The sequence below is a fragment of the Eulemur rufifrons genome, chromosome 30 (assembly GCF_041146395.1).
Source record: "Eulemur rufifrons isolate Redbay chromosome 30, OSU_ERuf_1, whole genome shotgun sequence".
In the NCBI taxonomy this organism is placed as follows: domain Eukaryota; kingdom Metazoa; phylum Chordata; class Mammalia; order Primates; family Lemuridae; genus Eulemur; species Eulemur rufifrons.
In genome coordinates this window covers 144,564,380-144,581,545 of record NC_091012.1, presented here as the reverse complement: position 1 = coordinate 144,581,545, position 17,166 = coordinate 144,564,380, and the positions used below count along the sequence as shown (strand labels likewise).

Genomic DNA, 17,166 nt, shown 5'->3' with positions numbered 1-17,166 from the left:
AAGCAGAGACCAAGGTTGCAAACGGCAAAGGAGTTTATTTGCTAGCTCGAGCTAGCAAAGGGTCCAGGTCCCAGAGCATCAACGCAGTGGCCTCTCCGTGGACAAGGACCCCGCCTGGTGGTACAAGGTGAGTTTTTATACTCTCTGCTGTTTGCAAGACTCTGGTCTCTGGTTTAGAGAGATATTGGGAAACATAAGCCTCACACAAGCTGTTCACACACTGATTATGCCTTGCACTTTTTTTTATCTAATTGGTCACTGGGAGCCCCGGGACTCCTAGTCCTTTATCAGAAAGTAACTTGCGGTCACCTCCCTGGGGCCTTGTTTTTTTTCAATTTTCCTGAAGCCTGTTATGCCAAGCTAAACATCAAGCAAGCAAGCCATGGATACAGAAGCTAAAATAGGCTGTTAGCCCTTTATAATATTTTCTAGTTCTACACTTTTACCTACAGTTTTTGAGGTTTTTAATGCAACTCACCCCCCTCAGTACAGCACATAGGGTAGATGTACCCACATTACCGACAAACGAGCTCAGGGGAGCTCAGGGGAGTGAGACTTAGGGTGGAAGACAGGAGCCTCTGTGTGTCCAGAAATGACTGAGGTACCCTGTGTGGGCAGGGAGAGCCAACCCCGGTGTCCTGCCGCCTTCCTCCTGCCTCCCACAGCTCCCGCGGGAACCGCCTCCTGGCCCACAGCAGCAGCAGGGGCTCCGGCCATCACACACAGGCTCCACACCTGATAACAAGGAAGAGACGGGTAACGGCTGCTCCTCCCTTCCAGGTCAGCCCAGGAATTCCAGCGGCCCTCTGCTCATCACTTAGTCCTGTCCCCACCCTGGAATGTGCAGGAGCCAGGGAGAAAAAGCCTTCTTAGATGCCCTGCCCAGCGAGATCCTGATCTCGGACAGAAAAGGAAGAAAGACATGCATTAAGGTAACCTAAGTGGCTGTCACAGTCACCCACCCATTGGGATTCCTGGGAGAGGCCCCAGATGATCTGTGGGCTGTAGGCCAGTCCCCCCAGGGATTTAGGGAACCTGGGACAGCCCATAGATGAGTGTTGGTCCATAGGCCAGTTCCCACAAGGTGATTCAGGAAACCTGGGACATCCCACAGATGAGCCCTGATCTGTAGGCCAGTCCCCTCAGGGATAGAGGGAACCTGGGATGTCACACAGATAAGCCCTGGTCTGTAGGCCAGTCCCCCCTAGGGATTCAGGGAACCTGGGACATCACACAGATGAGCCCTGGTCTGTAGGCCAGTCACCCCCCCCCCCCCAGGGATTTAGGGAACCTGGGACGTCTGACAGATGAGCCCTGGTCTGTAAGCCAGTTCCCCCAGGAATTTAGGGGACACACTGGGTCAGGAGGGGAGCAGGGCACACAGTGTGTCAGGAGGGGAGCAGGCGACAGGCTGTGTCAGGAGGGGAGCAGGGGACACGCACTGTCAGGAGGGCAGCAGGGGACACAGTGTGTCAGGAGGGGAATGGAGGACACGCTGTGTCAGGCGGTGACCAGGGCAGCTGGGTGCAGGGCTGCTGCAGCGTGGGAGGGGGAGACAGGGCCCAGCTGATGGAGGAGAGAGCTGAGCGGGGACGCAAGGGCAAAGGCCCTGAGGCAGAGAGCCTATTGGGTCAGAGGGGCTGGGAGCCAGGGTCGGGGTGTGGGGCGGGCACAGGGCGTGGGTCTGGGAGGAGGATGGTGCAGCCCTGGGGACCTGTCAGCTGTGCATGGGGTGAAGGGAGAGGTTGGGGGCACCGTCTTTTCCTCCAATTCGGTCCTGAGTCTCTCTGGAGGGTGGGCACAGCATCTCTCCGTGCCCTGCCGGGGGTCCGGGGCAGGTGGGCATGGTATTCCCAGTGTGCATTTCAGGAGAGGCTTCTTTATCCCCACGCTTCAGTGTGCGGCCATGTCTGGTGTGTCTCCCACAGGAAGCTTGTGTGTCCCGGCTGGCACCTGTAGTCCTCCGACTTGTTGTGTGGGCTTTTGAGTGGGACCATCACTGGTGGTCCAGGCAGGGCCTTGTGGTTCTGTAAATGCACCCTCAGAGGGTGCGTGTGCGTGGTGTGTGCACCCTACACACGTGTAACTACGGGTTGGTGAAGACTCCCGTGCCCGCATCAGCCCCTGGCAGGCCCAGAGCAGCTGCAGGCCTGGCCACGCGACCCCCGGCCCCCGTGACCATCCAGAAACCAAGGTGACGCCATCAGAGGGACCCCACAGCATTTCCCACCTAGGGGTCCCAAGAAAAACGCGCGAGATACCTCATGGCCAAACACACTGAAAAATTACACCGTCTGGGCAGAAAATTTCTTCTGGGGCAGAGCCGGTCTAATCTGATTTGAATCCGTGTTTCCACCGCACGCCAAAGGCCGTTTCTTGGGAGTGGACCCCAATGGTCGCTGCGCAGGCAGCCTGGGTTCCCCGCCGGAACCTCAGGCCCTGCTTTATGTTCCTTTAAATCCCACCCCACGGGGATGCAGGCTCCTCGGTTAGGGTTAGGGTTAGGGTTAGGGCGCGGGAGTCGAGGGCCCCAGGGAAGCTGCAGCTGCACCCTCGGGCTCTGAGGCTGATCGGTGCCCCCGAGGGTGTGTGATTGGGGACCAAGGAGGAAGAACTGCGCGGTTATGCGTCATGGCGGGGGACACAGCCTCTGTGGAGGCAGAGAAGGTGGCTTGGTCAGGGCAGTTTTCGGGCTTCTCAGCGGGTGTCCTGGTCGAGGCCTTCCAGGGGGTCCTGGGGATGCAGGGGTGCCAGCTCGTGTCCAGGAGGAGCGGGGGCGGGGGACCACTGAGCGGTGTCCGTGTGCGTGAATCCATCTCCAAGGAACCTGCAGCCTACGGGGAGAGCAGGGTGGACTTGGCCTAGTGCCAAATTCCCCTCCCCCTCCTCTTCCCCTCCCCCTCCTCTTCCCCTCCTCCTCCCCCTCCTCCTCCTCCTCCTCCTCCTCCTCCGCTGCTAATTCCGGCAAGCAGCCCCTGGGCGGTGGAGCTTCGGGGCCTGCCAGTGAGCAGCGAGGAAGAGGTGGTGGAAGGAGAGGAAGCCGGCGCCCCAGGACGCAGCGGACACCGGACACCGGACACTCGGGGCGAGGGACCCTCCCTGCGCGGGGCGGGGCCTCTGGGCATGCTGCGACCGAGGCGCAGGGAGCCAAACCGAGGGTCCGGCAGCGGTGGAGGGTGAAGGAAGATGTCGATGTTGGTTAGATGTGGGTCTCTTCTGAGGTGCGCGGCTCAGGTCTGAGGCGCAGGTGAGGCCGGGCGCTCAACAATGGGAGCCCTTTGCGGGCTTCCTAGTGAGCGGGGCGCTGCGCGGGGCTCCCCAGGTGCCCGCCCAGGTACGCCCCGTGCGCGGGGCTCTCTGTGCGCGGCCGGGTAAACTCTATGCACCGCCAGGTGCGTGCCAGCGTCTTTTTGGCAGCTGCCCGCACAGAGAGCTCCGTGACTCTCCACGTGCAGCGCTAGAACGAGATAAGAACCCGCAAGGGGCTGAGGCGACCCCCGCCCCGCCCCGCTCCCTGCCACTACCCGCGTGTGGAAGTCACATGGGCTGCGTTGCACCCCGGGGTCACCGGCCGGGGCCTCTGAGGGGCTCCTGCGTGCACAAGCCCCGCCCCCGCACCCCCAGGGGTCTCGGTTCTTCCACCCTAACTCAGACTTGACTGACAGCTCTGGCCTTGGCCTCTCCTGAAAGCTTGGCCCAGGACACAGAGGGAGGGACCAGGGAGAGAACAGCCAGAAGGGAGTTACTGCCACCGCCCACCTGCCTACCCGGGCCAGGCCGGTGGAGCTTGGCTCCCTGGGTCCTGAAGTGGCTTTCCCTGGCGGAGCGGCAGCTGGACGGAGTGGTGGTGAGAGGTTGAACCCGCTTCTAGGCGATGAAACTTCTTGGGTGTCCGAAATAACAGGAAGGGTTTTGTAAAACGATTCCCATTGAGGGAAGGCTTTTGCAAAGCGAATCTTGGTGCAACAAAGGGTTTTGCAAAATGAATCCAACGGAAAGGAACATTGTGTGTGTGGAATCCTTTCAAAGGGCAGAGATGGCATAGCCCAGAGGCACGGGGCAGGTCCTCTGGAGCCAGCCCTGGGGTGGGACATCCTGCCCTTGGCCCAGTGTCCCTGTTCTCTGGGCAAATTACTCAGCTCCTCAGCGTCTCAGCCCCCCAGCGGGTCCTGTGGGTGAGGACCGGGGAACGGAGTTAATACACACAGTGTGCTCAGAACAGGGACAAGCACATCTGGGTGAGAGTCTGGAGAAATTCTGCAGAATGTCATCTTTTCCAGTGAATCGCACCCCAGCATTTTCTGTGGCGCTCTCTGCTAGGTTCAGGGAGAGTGCAATTTGTCCAGGGGCCCCCGAGAATGGGCTCTGGTCTGGGTGGGCCCTTCTGTCGCTGTTTTCTGGGTCTGGCAGTGGGTGAGCCCTCAGAGGGCAGCAGGGCTTTCACTGGAGCTGGTGGACCTCGTCTTCACACACCCGCGAGGGTCGTGGTCTCAGGCTGCCCGGCACCCCCACCCTGGCGTCCCCGAGAAGCAGGGACCGGGGAGCTGGGCCGGCACTCACTTGCCCTGTCCTCCTGCTCAGGCCATAGCGTCCCCCAAGATCGAGGCTGTGGTCAGGGAGCGGCACCGGATGGCCGAGTGTCCTGTGTGGGAAGAGGAGACGGGGCAGCTGGTATACGTGGACATCAACGCCGGGAACGTGTGCCGGTGGAGCCCACGCACCGGGGAGGTGCAGACCGTGGGCCTGAGTGAGTAGAGGGGGCGCAGCCCTGGAGGGTCAGGACTTCACCCCCATCAGGGAGGGTGAGCTGAGCGGAGTCCATCGCGTGAAGACTCTCGTTCCAACGCCCTGCCAGCCATGGTTCCTGAGGCCCTGGGCTTGGGTGTGCCATAACCCCAGCCCTAGCCCCGGCCCTCGCTGTGTGGCCTGAGCTTTGCCCACCAGGGGTGAGGGCTGCAGAGGGCTGGCTGGAGACCCCTGCATGGTCGCAGCCTGTGCCAGCTGCCTCTGGCCCCATCTCAAGTGGGAACTGTCACCCCGAGTGTACTCACAGCCTGCAGGCGTTTACAGGCCCGTAGCGATTCCTGTTCTAGCACCTGCGATTAGCAGGACCTGTTTGCTCTTCTAGACAGAAAGTCAGTGGAAGCTCTAACGTCTACACACGTCTCGCTGCATGGGAAGGGCAGCCCTGAGCCCGACCCCAGCTTCTGCCTGCGGGCACCTCTCCCGGCTCAGAGACGCCCAGGCGTTGGAGGTTACTGACCGTCTGCTGGTCACCACCGCCGCATGTCAGGCGCGATGTAGAGGGCATGGCAGGATGGAAACAGACGGTCTGAAAGAGCTCATGCACCTGTCAAGATTTCACACACCTGTATGGGGCTCACACACCTGTATGGGGATCACGCACCTGTATGGGGCTAATGGACCTGAATGGGGCTCACACACCTGTATGGGGCTCACGCACCTGTGTGGGGCTCACACACCTGTATGGAGCTAATACACCTGTATGGGGCTCACGCACCTATATGGGGCTAATGCACCTGTGTGGGGCTCACACACCTGTGTGGGGCTCACACACCTGTATGGGCAATGCACCTGTATGGGCAATGCACCTGTATGGGCAATGCACCTATATGGGGCTCACACACCTGTGTGGGGCTCACGCACCTGTATGGGGCTAATGGACCTGAATGGGGCTCACACACCTGTGTGGGGCTCACACACCTGTATGGGGCTAATGCACCTGTGTGGGGCTCACGCCCCTGCATGAGGTCATACGCCTGTGTGGAGCTGCTGCACCTGTGTGGCCTCGCACCATCCACATAGCACTTGCTGTGTCCTAGGTGCGTCCTCCCGTCACCCTCACACCCTCCCCAGGAGGCAGAGACAGGAGGTCGTCCCCTGCTGGGCAGCAGAGGCTGTGTTGGGGGGGGACTTCAGGGAAGGGGCGGCTCGGGCAGGGTGCAGGTGGCCCTGGGAGGCCGGCCCACACGTGCCTGGGCGCCGCCGGCCACTGCCCGGGAAGAGGGCTGCGTCCGCACCTCTGCCAGCACCCGCTGACCGACACAGCAGGCGGGCAGCCGGGTTGGCCCTGAGGACACGCAGCAGCCGGGGCACCCCCTTGTCCTCTGACTTCCCCAGGAAACCGCGTCGGCTCCGTGGCCCTGTGCCCGAAGGGGACCTACGTGGTGGCCACGGGCACCTGCCTTGGCTTCCTGGACTGGGGGACGCAGCAGGTGCGGTGGGTGGCCCGGCTGGACAGGGACAAGCCCCGTAACAGGTTCAACGACGGAAAGGTGGACCCCGCTGGGAGGTTTGTGGCAGGTGAGCTTCCGAAAGCCGAGGGTGTGGCCTCGGCCCTCCGAGGCAGGGGTCAGCGGGGACACAGAGAGGCCGGCGGCCACCTGGGCTGCCCTGCACGCGTTGCGGTGCGGTTGGAGCCGGGGGCAGCACGACGCTGTCCCCACGTCCCTCCAGGAGGGGGCGCAGTCGTGCGTCCACACCCCGCGCCACACTGGGCTCCCCCGGCTGCGACTGCGGTCCTGGCGGGTTCCCTTCAGCGCCAAACCCATCTTTTCCCCACCTTGCCTCCGTGGTTCCCAGCCGTCCACACAGACGTGGCCTCGGCCGGCCTCCCTTTGGGAGCGTCAAAGCCACCGGCATGTGGCGTCCCTGGTTTTGTGAGAGCCTCACATCTGCCCTGGGGGGGCCGGGGCGGGACTGAGAGCCTGCAGGGGCGGGGCTGGTGGAGGACCCAGGCCGGGGACCCTGCTGTGCTGGGGCCTGGGCCGGCGCACAGGGGGACCGTCACACTGCAAGCAGGGAGGGCAAGGACTCCTGAGGGCCCTGCGCTTCCCCTCCCGGCCTGGCACAGAGGGGCTGACTGCAGACACCATTTGCTGCAGAGACCCCGGAACTCTGTGCCCAGACCCTCAGGAGGGGGTGGTCAGGCCCCACGGGCGACACCCCAGTGCTGATGATGCTCGTGGGGGCCACGGAGACACGGGCTCAGCCCAAAACACCAGAAATGCTCCAGAGCAGTGAGGAGAAGGGGTTCTCCACCTGGGACAGGGTGTGTGGGGGCCCCAGAGACCACCCCACGTTCGAGAATCGCTGGGAGGAGTCCAAGGTCTAAGGTGGGGTCGCGGGACCCCTAGGGTGCAAGGCCGGATCTCGAGGGGAGGGGGCTGCTGTGTGTGGGCATCTGTGTGCGGCCCGGTCGCTCCCCCTCCTCCGGGGTCTGCAGAGCGTGCGGCCCCCCAGCAAGGAAGACGCAGCACCGCGGTGTGACGGTCCCTCCCGGGGAAGCCCTGGTGTTTCCTGAGGGCACCGGCTGCCGCCACCTGCCAGAGTCCAGGGGCCAGAGGGGGCGGCGTCCAGCGTGAGTCACGGGTTTGCAGACAGAGAGCCACCCGCTCAGTCAGGGAGGTTTCACGCCGGCAGGGAGCCTCCACCAGCTGTTTCCGTGGCCACCGTGACAGGCTGCCACAACCCGGGAGAGCTCACACAACACAAGTTCATCCCCCTACAGTCCTGGGCACCAGGAGCCGGAGGGCGAGGTGTGGGCAGGGCCGCGCCCATCCCAAGGCCCAGGCTCCTTCCTCCGTAACCCGGCACCATCTCCTTTGAGATCCTTCGCTCATCACCCCGGCGAGGAGCCCGTTTCCAGACAGGGCCCCCCTGCCGGGTTCCGGGCATTTGCTCGAAGGCATGAATGTCGGGGTCACCGTTTAACCCACGACGGCAGCCCGGCTCCAGGACACTGGCCGCTGCCTGGCTGGGAAACAGGTGTCAGGCCTGCATGTCCCCCAGCAGAGCGTTCTTTACCGCTTGCTCATTGGGCGGGGATTTGTGCGGGAGGGCGGGGATTTGTGCGGGAGGGCGGGGATTTGTGCGGGAGGGCGGGGATTTGTGCGGGAGGGCTGGGGCTCCCGGCCGACCGCCCCGCTCTTTGCAGGCACCATGCCGGAGGCGTCTGCCCCCGGCGTGTGGGAGCGCGGGCAGGGCTCGCTGTACACGCTCCGTGGTCCGACACCTGGACGGGCTGGGCATCCCCAACGGGCTGGACTGGTCCCTGGACCACGGAACCTTCTACCACGTGCACAGCCTGGAGCACTGCACCGGCCTACCACTACGACTGCACAGCGGCGGGATCGGTAGGCAGCGCCCCCTGCTCCCCGGGACCCCGCCCAGCGCACTGACTCCTCACGGCTGCTGAGAGAGGGTCGGAGCCCACCAGGGAGGGCGGAGTCAGGGCAGCGCCCCTCCCCCTCCGCTACGAGGGATGGGAAGGACAGGGGTGTGCCGGTGTCTCCCTCCCCAGAGACCTGGGGACAAGGGCAGGGGTGTAACAATGTCACTCATCACCCGGAGAGCCTGGGGACAAGGGTCCCACACTGTGACCATGTCATGACCTTGAGTCCTGTGGGGCCTGAGGCCCACCCTGTGCTCAGTGTCCCCCCTTCTCACGGTGGTGGGTCAGGGTCACAGGATGTGGCCACGTCCGTGTGCCCAGCCCCTGGCCGGCGGGCGCTGGGCAGCGTGGCCTGTCCCCGGCGCTGGCAGCAGTACCCTGACGCGGGTCTCCTGGGTTCCCGGCACCCAGAGACGTCATTTCTGCTCGGAGGACCCAAGAGCTCCTTGCACGTGGGAGCACCCTGAGCGGGGCTGGAGCGGGAGGTTTGCGGAGGGTGGCGATGGAGGTTCCGCGGTGACTCACCTGTCCGGTGAGCGGGACGGTATCAGAGCTGAGGATGCAGGAAGGAGCACAGCCCGCAGGTGCCGGAGGGGCAGAACCGCCCGCGCCCGCCCGTGGCAGAGAGAACGTGGACGTCGGGGCTGAGAGGGGAGCAGACCACCCCGTCCCAGCTGTCCCGTCCCTCTTGGGTGTTTAGGGAGGTGGCTCAGAGGATGCTGAGGGGGACAGACTCGTGGAAGAGGGAGGTGTCAGGTGCTGCGTGTGACCTCACATCCAGCCACACGTCCCGCAAGGCACAGGGTCCAGGGCACAGGGACCCGCAGGCCTGAGACTGGGCCATGCACTGAGTGGGTCCACCGGGGCCACCCTGCCCTGCGAGGCTCACTGCAGGTGGTGATGCTGGGACGTCCAGCAGGCATCGGCCCAGGCCTGGGAGCAGTGTCAGGGCTGCAGGGCTTGGAGGCACCTGCACAGAGTCTCACCTGTGGGCACAGGTGGGTGTGAGGACCGCACAGCCGAGGGCCCACAAGCCAGATGCCCACCCAGCCAGTGGGGGACCAGCGGCAGCCAGGGGGTGCTCTGGGGACAGCCCTGAGGCTGGACAGAGGACAGACACCGTCTCCACCACTTAAAACACAAGTGGGGAGGTATTTGTCCTTTTGAGTCCCTACGGGTGGGAGACCTTTCAATTTAACATGAGGTGTGAGGGGCTGAGTTATGAAGGGTGAGGGCTGGGGAAGGAGGCAGAACAGACACACAGGGTGAGTGGGACGATAGGGCGTCCAGGGACACAGGCCAGAGGGAGGGACATAGGAGAATTGTCTCCCGGGCCAGTTGTCTCTCCTTTGCAGGTGGAGGCTGGGCTGGTGGAGACAGCTGGGGGGTCCCTGGGGTGGGGCCATCTCTTCTGACCAGTCTGTGAAGCTGGATGTTGGTGGGGACAAGGTCATCCTGCACATTGTAAACCAGGTCAACCTAGTTGTTGTTGGGGACCAGGGCATCCTGGATGATGGTGGGGACCAGGGCATCCAAGATGTTGGTGGGCACCCGGGAGGGGGCATGGGCTCCTCTGAGGTCACCCTGCTGGGCACCTGGCACAGGAGTGTGGGCTCCCCAAGGTCACCCTGCTGTGGGCACCTGGGACAGGAGTGTGGACTCCCCAAGGTCACCCACTGTGGGCACCTGGCACAGGAGTGTGGGCTCCCCAAGGTCACCCTGCTGTGGGCACCTGGGACAGGACATGGGCTTCCCAGGGTCACCCTGCTGTGGGCACCTGGGACAGCAGTGTGGGCTGCCCGAAGTCACCCGCTGTGGGCACCACCAGGGCCGGGCACCCTGTGCCACCCCGGTCCTCTCGTTGCAGCAAACCCGAGGCTGCTGTTCCGGCTGCCAGCGGCGCAGGGCATGCCAGACGGGCTGTGTGTGGACGTGGCAGGCAAGCTCTGGGTGGCCTGCATCAACGGCGGCAGGGTGATCCGGCTGGACCCCGAGACAGGTGTGTCCGGCGCGGCCAGGCCATGGAGGTTTGTGCACGTTGGGGGCCACTGTGTCCACGGTGTTCTCGCTTCCGGAGTCGGGGCCCAGGACACATAGCCCCGGGTTTGTAGAGATGCTGGTCCGGCTACTAGGTTCTTTCTTTCCTAGATGACACAAACTGCCAGGTTCTATGTCAGCACTTGGCAAGTGCGTCATTGTCCCCTGGTTGCCGTTGCAACGGGCCACAAACTGGGGCTTGAACAACAGAGATTCACCCTCCCCCAGTCCCGGGGCCCAGGCGTGTGAGACGCAGGTGTCTCGGGGCCGCGCTCCCTCCGCAGGCTCCAGGGGAGGCTCCTTCCTGCCTCTTCCAGCTCCTGGGGGCTCCAGGCGTCCCTGGGCTTGTGGCCGCGTCACTCCAGCCTCTGCCTCCGTCTCCACGTGGCTTCTCCTCTGTGTCTGTGTCTCCTCTGCTGTCTCTTACGAGGACACCTGTCATCGGATTTAGGGCCCACGTGAATCAAGGATGACTTTATCTCGAGGTCCTTAATTACATGTACAGAGACCCTATTCCCACACACGGTCCTGTTCTGGGACCCTAGCTGACATGAGCTGGGGGACACTGTGAGCCACCGCAGCAGGAGGGGCCCGGCTGGCTGCGGAGCTGTGGGTTTGGTGCCGCAGAGACACGGATGGTGCCGGGGTTGGCCGGGGGTCGGCCGGGGGTCAGGCGGGCAGTCCTGACGGAAGAGTCACCCTGGCACTCGCTCACAGGGGCGCTTCTGAGCACCGTGGAGATGCCAGTGTCCAGGGTCACCTTCTGCTGTTTCGCGGGGCCCGAGCTACACGGAGCTGTACGTGACGTCCGCGGCGGATGGCCTGGGCCCCGAGCAGCTGCTGCAGGAGCCTCAGGCCGGACACGTCTTCAAGGTCCAGCGAGGTTTCTGTACGGAGGGTCCCTGCGGTGGCCTTTGCGCCGCTCTTCGTGGGACCGTGGGTGGGGGCTGACCGTACACTCTGGGAAGGCGGGGCAGCGGGCCTCGTCCGCAGATGGACGGGCCCTTTCACCAATCCGCCTGGAGAACAAACATTCGCACATGCGCCCTGGGGGTCACATGCAAATTAGGTTTTCAAGGTGTGGTTCGCGGCACCTAGACGAGCCCAGGACGCCGTGTTTGGGCAGCTCCGTGGGGGGTGACCATGGCATCTCTGCGTCCTCTGCAGGTCACGGGCCTGGGGGTGAGAGGAGTCGCCCCCCACTGCTTCGCCGGCTGAGCCGAGACCCACTTGCGGCCGTCGCCCCCGTCCGGAGGGGCAGGGCGGCATCGGGGGGCTCGCCGGGCACCCGCGCACGAGCGGGCGGCCGCTCACAGCCCCTTAATAAAGGTGCCCGATGCTCACAGTCGATTCCGCTGCTCGCTGCTCTGGGGACGGGAGTCACACGCGAGGGACCAGGCACTGGTCTGGGCACCGTCCGTGTTGGGGTGTCCGGGCCCCTGTTGCCCCACGCGGGCCCCTCCCCGTCCCGGAATCATCGGGCAAAACAGACGCATCTCTGCGGAGTTGCAATTCCCCGCCCAGGATTTCTTGCTAAGTCAGTGCTACGATGAGCGATGTAAAGTGTGGTAAATGCACAAAAATTCGCAACTTTAAAGTGAGCAGTTCGAGGCGTTTAGTTCATTCCGTTCTCTTCACCCCAAAAGGAGGCCCGTCCCCTTAAGCAGCCCCTCCCCAGCCCCTGGCGACACCGATCCCTTCTGTGTCTCCGGGGACTTCGTGGACATGCGTCCCGTGCTCGGTGGCCTTTGTGACGGCCTGTGTCACGGAGCGTGAGGTCTCACGGTCCATCCCGCGGCAGAGGCTCAGGATTTGGGGCGACGTGGAAGGTCGCGTGTTTGCAAACAGGCCCGGGTACGGGCGGAGCAGGTCCTTTCGCTTCCTGCACCGGGGCTGCTACTCCTGGGCTCTGAGACCTGCTGGCATCCCGGGCCCAGGCGGTGGCAGTGTGGACAGCAGCGTCCCCCGACCCCAGCGTCTCCCCAAAAGAGGGGCCTGCGGGGGAGCGTCACTCCCTGGGGCCTCCCCACTGCGTTCCTCACGCTCTTCCTCTCGGCTCTGTCCGAGGGGGTCCTGGCCCTGCTCTGGCTGCAAAGGCCAGCAGGACCCCAGGCCACCTGCCCTCAGGGGACAGGAGTGCCCATGGCCTGCGCAGGGCCTTCCTGTGCTCCCCGCAGCCCGGAATCATGGCCCAGAGCAGAGCAGGACTTTGGGGAGGCAAGAGGGGCTTCTGCTGGGGGGTCAGGGACCAGGGAAAAGCTTGCAGTGGACGGGCACCGTGGGGTGCAGTGCCCAGGGGATGGGACTCCAGGGACCACGCGTGCAGGGAACGGGGTGTCCAGGACAGAGGGGGAGGGGACGGGGGCGGGAGGGGAGGGAGGGGAGGAAAGGCATGAACATCACCCATGTGCTCTCCTGCGAATCAATGCCTCATGCAGAAAGCACACCCGTGCTCCCACCTGTGTGCACTTTGTGCATTTTCACGTTAGAAGGAGAGGAAAACACAACCAGAAGCTGAGATTCTCATCTCTTCCTCCCACGTCCTAACGGGCCGCAACCTCTGTGCTCTAAGGGGCCTGCTCCTCCCTGTGGAGACCCGGGCAGACCCCAGGACAGGGGTGCCCCAGGGCAAGGCAGACATGCAGATGTGCACATGAACACACAGGCACTGCACACACAAAACACACGCACATATTCACATGCACGCACGTGTACACATGTGCACACCTACACACAGCATACCCATATATGCGTGCACACATAGTTGTACACCAATCCAGCATGTGCGTGCACAGCTATACACATGAATACATGCAGGCATATGCACACACATACACAGACTAGAAATGCACGTGTGTGCACACATATGCATGCCCATGAATCATGCATGCAAATACTCAGATATGCACACACACACCTGGTAGCTCTGGCCGGCAAGTGACAGAAGAGGAGGCTTAACTATCTTTTTTTTTTTTTTTTTTTTTTTTTTTTTTGAGACAGAGTCTCGCTCTGTTGCCCAGGCTAGAGTGAGTGCCGTGGCGTCAGCCTAGCTCACAGCAACCTCAAACTCCTGAGCTCAAGGGATCCTCCTGCCTCAGCCTCCCGAGTAGCTGGGACTACAGGCATGCGCCACCATGCCCGACTAATTTTTTCTATATATATTTTTAGCTGTCCATATAATTTCTTTCTATTTTTAGTAGAGACGGGGTCTCGCTCTTGCTCAGGCTGGTCTCGAACTCCTGAGCTCAAACGATCCGCCCACCTCGGCCTCCCAGAGTGCTGGGATGACAGGCGTGAGCCACCGCGCCCGGCCATGAGGCTTAACTATCTATACAGTCATAAGGTGCAGGCGGGGCGGGTTAATTGGACATTAAGGGCTCAGGGTTCTCCATCCTTATTCTCCCCTCTGCAGCCAGCAGGCTTTGTCCTGGTCTGATCTCCTCACGGTTCCAGAATGGCTGCTGCATCTCCAGGCATGGAGTCTGTTTCCTCCTGTAGGTCTCAATTTCTCAGTGGAAGCTCTCCCGTGGAGTCCCCTGGGAGAACATCCACACAGCTCGTCGGCCAAAAGACAGCCCAGCCAAACTGGGGTGCAGGCCTGCAGTGAGCAGAATCAACTGTGGTTCTCGGCCCAGCAGATTCCTTTCCGCGAAACAGCTTTGTTGACAGACAATGTGCTCACTCGCGGTGCGAAGCTCGGTGGTGTTTAGTGTATTCACAGAACTGCACGGCCGTCTCCACACCACGGCCAATTTGGGGACATTTTCATCATTTCAAAAGGAAACTGTTCTCATCATACCGAATGGGGAAAAACTGAAAGCATTCCCACATAGAACTGGAACCAGACAGGGCTGCCCATTGTCTCCATTACTTTTCAACATAGTATTGGAAGTCCTTGCGAGAGCTATCAGGCAAGAGAGCAGAATCAAGGGAGTCCAAATAGGGAAGGAAGAGATCAAACTCTCACTTTTTGCTGATGATATGATGTTATATCTGGAAAACCCCCAGGATTCAACCATGAGACTCCTGGAATTGATTAACAAATATAGCAAAGTCTCAGGCTACAAAATTAATATACACAAATCAGAGGCATTTATATATGCCAATAACAGTCAATCGGAAAACCAAATTAAAGACTCAATACCCTTCAAAATAGCAACAAAGAAAATAAAATATCTAGGTATATATCTAACTAAAGAGGTAAAGGACCTCTATAAGGAAAACTATGAAACACTGAGAAAAGAAAGGCCGGGCGCGGTGGCTCACGCCTGTAATCCTAGCACTCTGGGAGGCCGAGGTGGGTGGATCGCTCAAGGTCAGGAGTTTGAGACCAGCCTGATCAAGAGCGAGACCCCCGTCTCTACTAAAAAAATAGAAAGAAATTATCTGGCCAACTAAAATATATATAGAAAAAATTAGCCGGGCATGGTGGCACATGCCTGTAGTCCCAGCTACTCGGGAGGCTGAGGCAGTAGGATTGCTTAAGCCCAGAAGTTTGAGGTTGCTGTGAGCTAGGCTGACGCCACGGCACTCACTCTAGCCAGGGCAACAAAGCGACACTCTGTCTCAAAAAAAAAAAAAAAAGAAAGAAATAGCAGAACTTGCAAATAGATGGAAAAATATACCATGCTCGTGGATCGGAAGAATCAACATTGTTAAAATGTCTATACTACCCAAAGTGATCTACAGATTCAATGCAATCCCTATTAAATTACCAACATCATTCTTTACAGACATAGAGAAAATAATTATACACTTTGTATGGAATCAAAGAAGACCCCGTATAGCAAAAGCAATTTTAAGCAACAAAAACAAAATGGGAGGTATTAATTTGCCAGACCTCAAACTATACTACAAGGCCTGGGTTCTTAAAACAGCCTGGTATTGGCACAAGTGCAGGGACACAGACCAGTGGAACACAACAGAAAATCCAAATATAGAACCATCCTCATATAGTCACCTAATCTTTGACAAAGCGGGAAAGAATATACTCTGGGGACAAGAATCCCTATTCAATAAATGGTGCTGGGAGAATTGGTTAGCCACTTGTAGAAGACTGAAACAGGACCCACAGCTTTCACCTCTCCCAAAAATCAAATCACGGTGGATAACAGACTTAAACCTTAGGCGTGATACAATCAGAATTCTAGAAGAAAATGTAGGAAAGACTCTTACAGACATTGGTCTAGGCAAAGAATTTATGAAGAAGACCCCCAAGGCAATCACAGCAGCAACAAAAATAAATGAATGGGACATGATTAAATTAAAAAGCTTCTGCACAGCCAAAGAAACAGTCCAGAGAATAAACAGACCACCTACAGAATGGGAAAAAATTTTTGTATACTACACATCAGATAAAGGACTGATAACAAGAATCTATTTAGAACTCAGGAAAATCAGCAAGAAAAAATCAAGCAACCCTATCAAAAAGTGGGCAAATGACATGAATAGAAACTTCTCGAAAGAAGATATAAGAATGGCTAACAAACATATGAAAAAATGCTCAACATCCCTAATCATCAGAGAAATGCAAATCAAAACCACAATGAGATATCACTTAACTCCAATGAGAATGGCCTTTATCAAAAAAACCCAAAACAACACATGTTGGCGTGGGTGCGGAGAGACAGGAACACTCATACACTGCTGGTGGGACTGCAAACTAGTGCAACCCCTGTGGAAAGCATTATGGAGATATCTTAAACAGATTCAAGTAGACCTGCCATTTGACCCAGCAATCCCATTACTGGGCATATACCCAAAGGAAAAAAGGTCATTCTTTAACAAAGACACATGTACCCGAATGTTTATAGCAGCACAATTCACAATAGCAAAGATGTGGAAACAACCCAAATGCCCATCAATACATGATTGGATTAGTAAGCTGTGGCATATGTATACCATGGAATATTACTCAGCTATAAGAAATAATGAAGATACGACATCTCTATGGTTCTCCTGGAGAGAGTTGGAACCCATTATATTAAGTGAAGTATCCCAAGAATGGAAAAACAAGCATCACATGTACTCACCAGAAAATTGGTTTCCCTGATCATCACCTAAATACACATCTAGGAACAACACCAATCGGATATCAGACTGAGGTGGGGGGTGGGGGAGGGGATGGGGGTATGCCTACACAATGAGTGCATTGCGCACCGTTTGGGGAATGGTAACACTTGAAGGTGCTGACTCGGGAAGGGGGGGTGGGGAAGGGAGGGATATATACCTCATGATGGGTGCAATGCGCACGACCTGGGGAACAGACACGCCTGGAGCTCTGACTTGGGGGGAAAGGCGGTACAGGAGCAACGTATGTAACCTGCAATTCTGTATCCCCCATAACAAGATGAAATAAAAAAAAAAAAAGGAAACTGTTCTCATCAAGCTGTGTCTCCCCTTCCCTCCTCCCCAGCCCTGGCCACCGCTGACCCGCGTTCTGTCTGTGTGGACGCACCTGTCCTGTGCTTTCCCACAAATGGAATCGCACCCCGGGCAGCCTCCTGTGTCTGGCTCCTTTCGCTGAAAAAATGTTCTCACGGCTGGTCCACGTTGCAGGGTGCATCAGATTCCATTCCTTTCTATGGCTGAATAATATTCTGTTGTACGGATGGACTATGGTATTCATTTTATCTATTTAGTTTTGGAGACAGTCTCTGTGTTGCCCAGGCTGGCTTCAAACTCCTGGGCCCAAGCGATCTTCCCACCTCAGCTCGCCGCGTAGCTGGGTCCGCAGGCGCCTGCCCCCGCCCCTGGCTGGATAGACCGTCCTGCGCCGGGTCACACGGTGTCCTCGTGTTTAACGTCTTGAGGGGCGGCCAGGCTGTCTTCCAAGGTGGCTGCAGCATCGCACATTCCCCGCAGCGGCGTGGGGTCTTCTCCCCCTGCTGCCGTCTGACAGCGGCCTCCGCGGGCATGAAGGGGCATCGCGTGGC

At 59.4% G+C, this 17,166-nt stretch overlaps 1 protein-coding gene across 1 annotated transcript; it reads left to right on the top strand.

The window, feature by feature from the left end:
* The first annotated feature begins 756 nt into the window (after positions 1–756).
* On the top strand, positions 757–11,448 carry LOC138378463 (uncharacterized). The gene is made up of 7 exons (XM_069463790.1): positions 757–932; positions 4,582–4,747; positions 6,142–6,324; positions 7,958–8,156; positions 10,062–10,193; positions 10,949–11,104; positions 11,399–11,448. The coding sequence occupies exons 1-6, from the start codon at positions 840–842 to the stop codon at positions 11,034–11,036; spliced, it is 861 nt and encodes a 286-aa protein (XP_069319891.1). The 5' UTR covers positions 757–839; the 3' UTR covers positions 11,037–11,104; positions 11,399–11,448.
* The last annotated feature ends 5,718 nt before the right edge of the window (positions 11,449–17,166 follow it).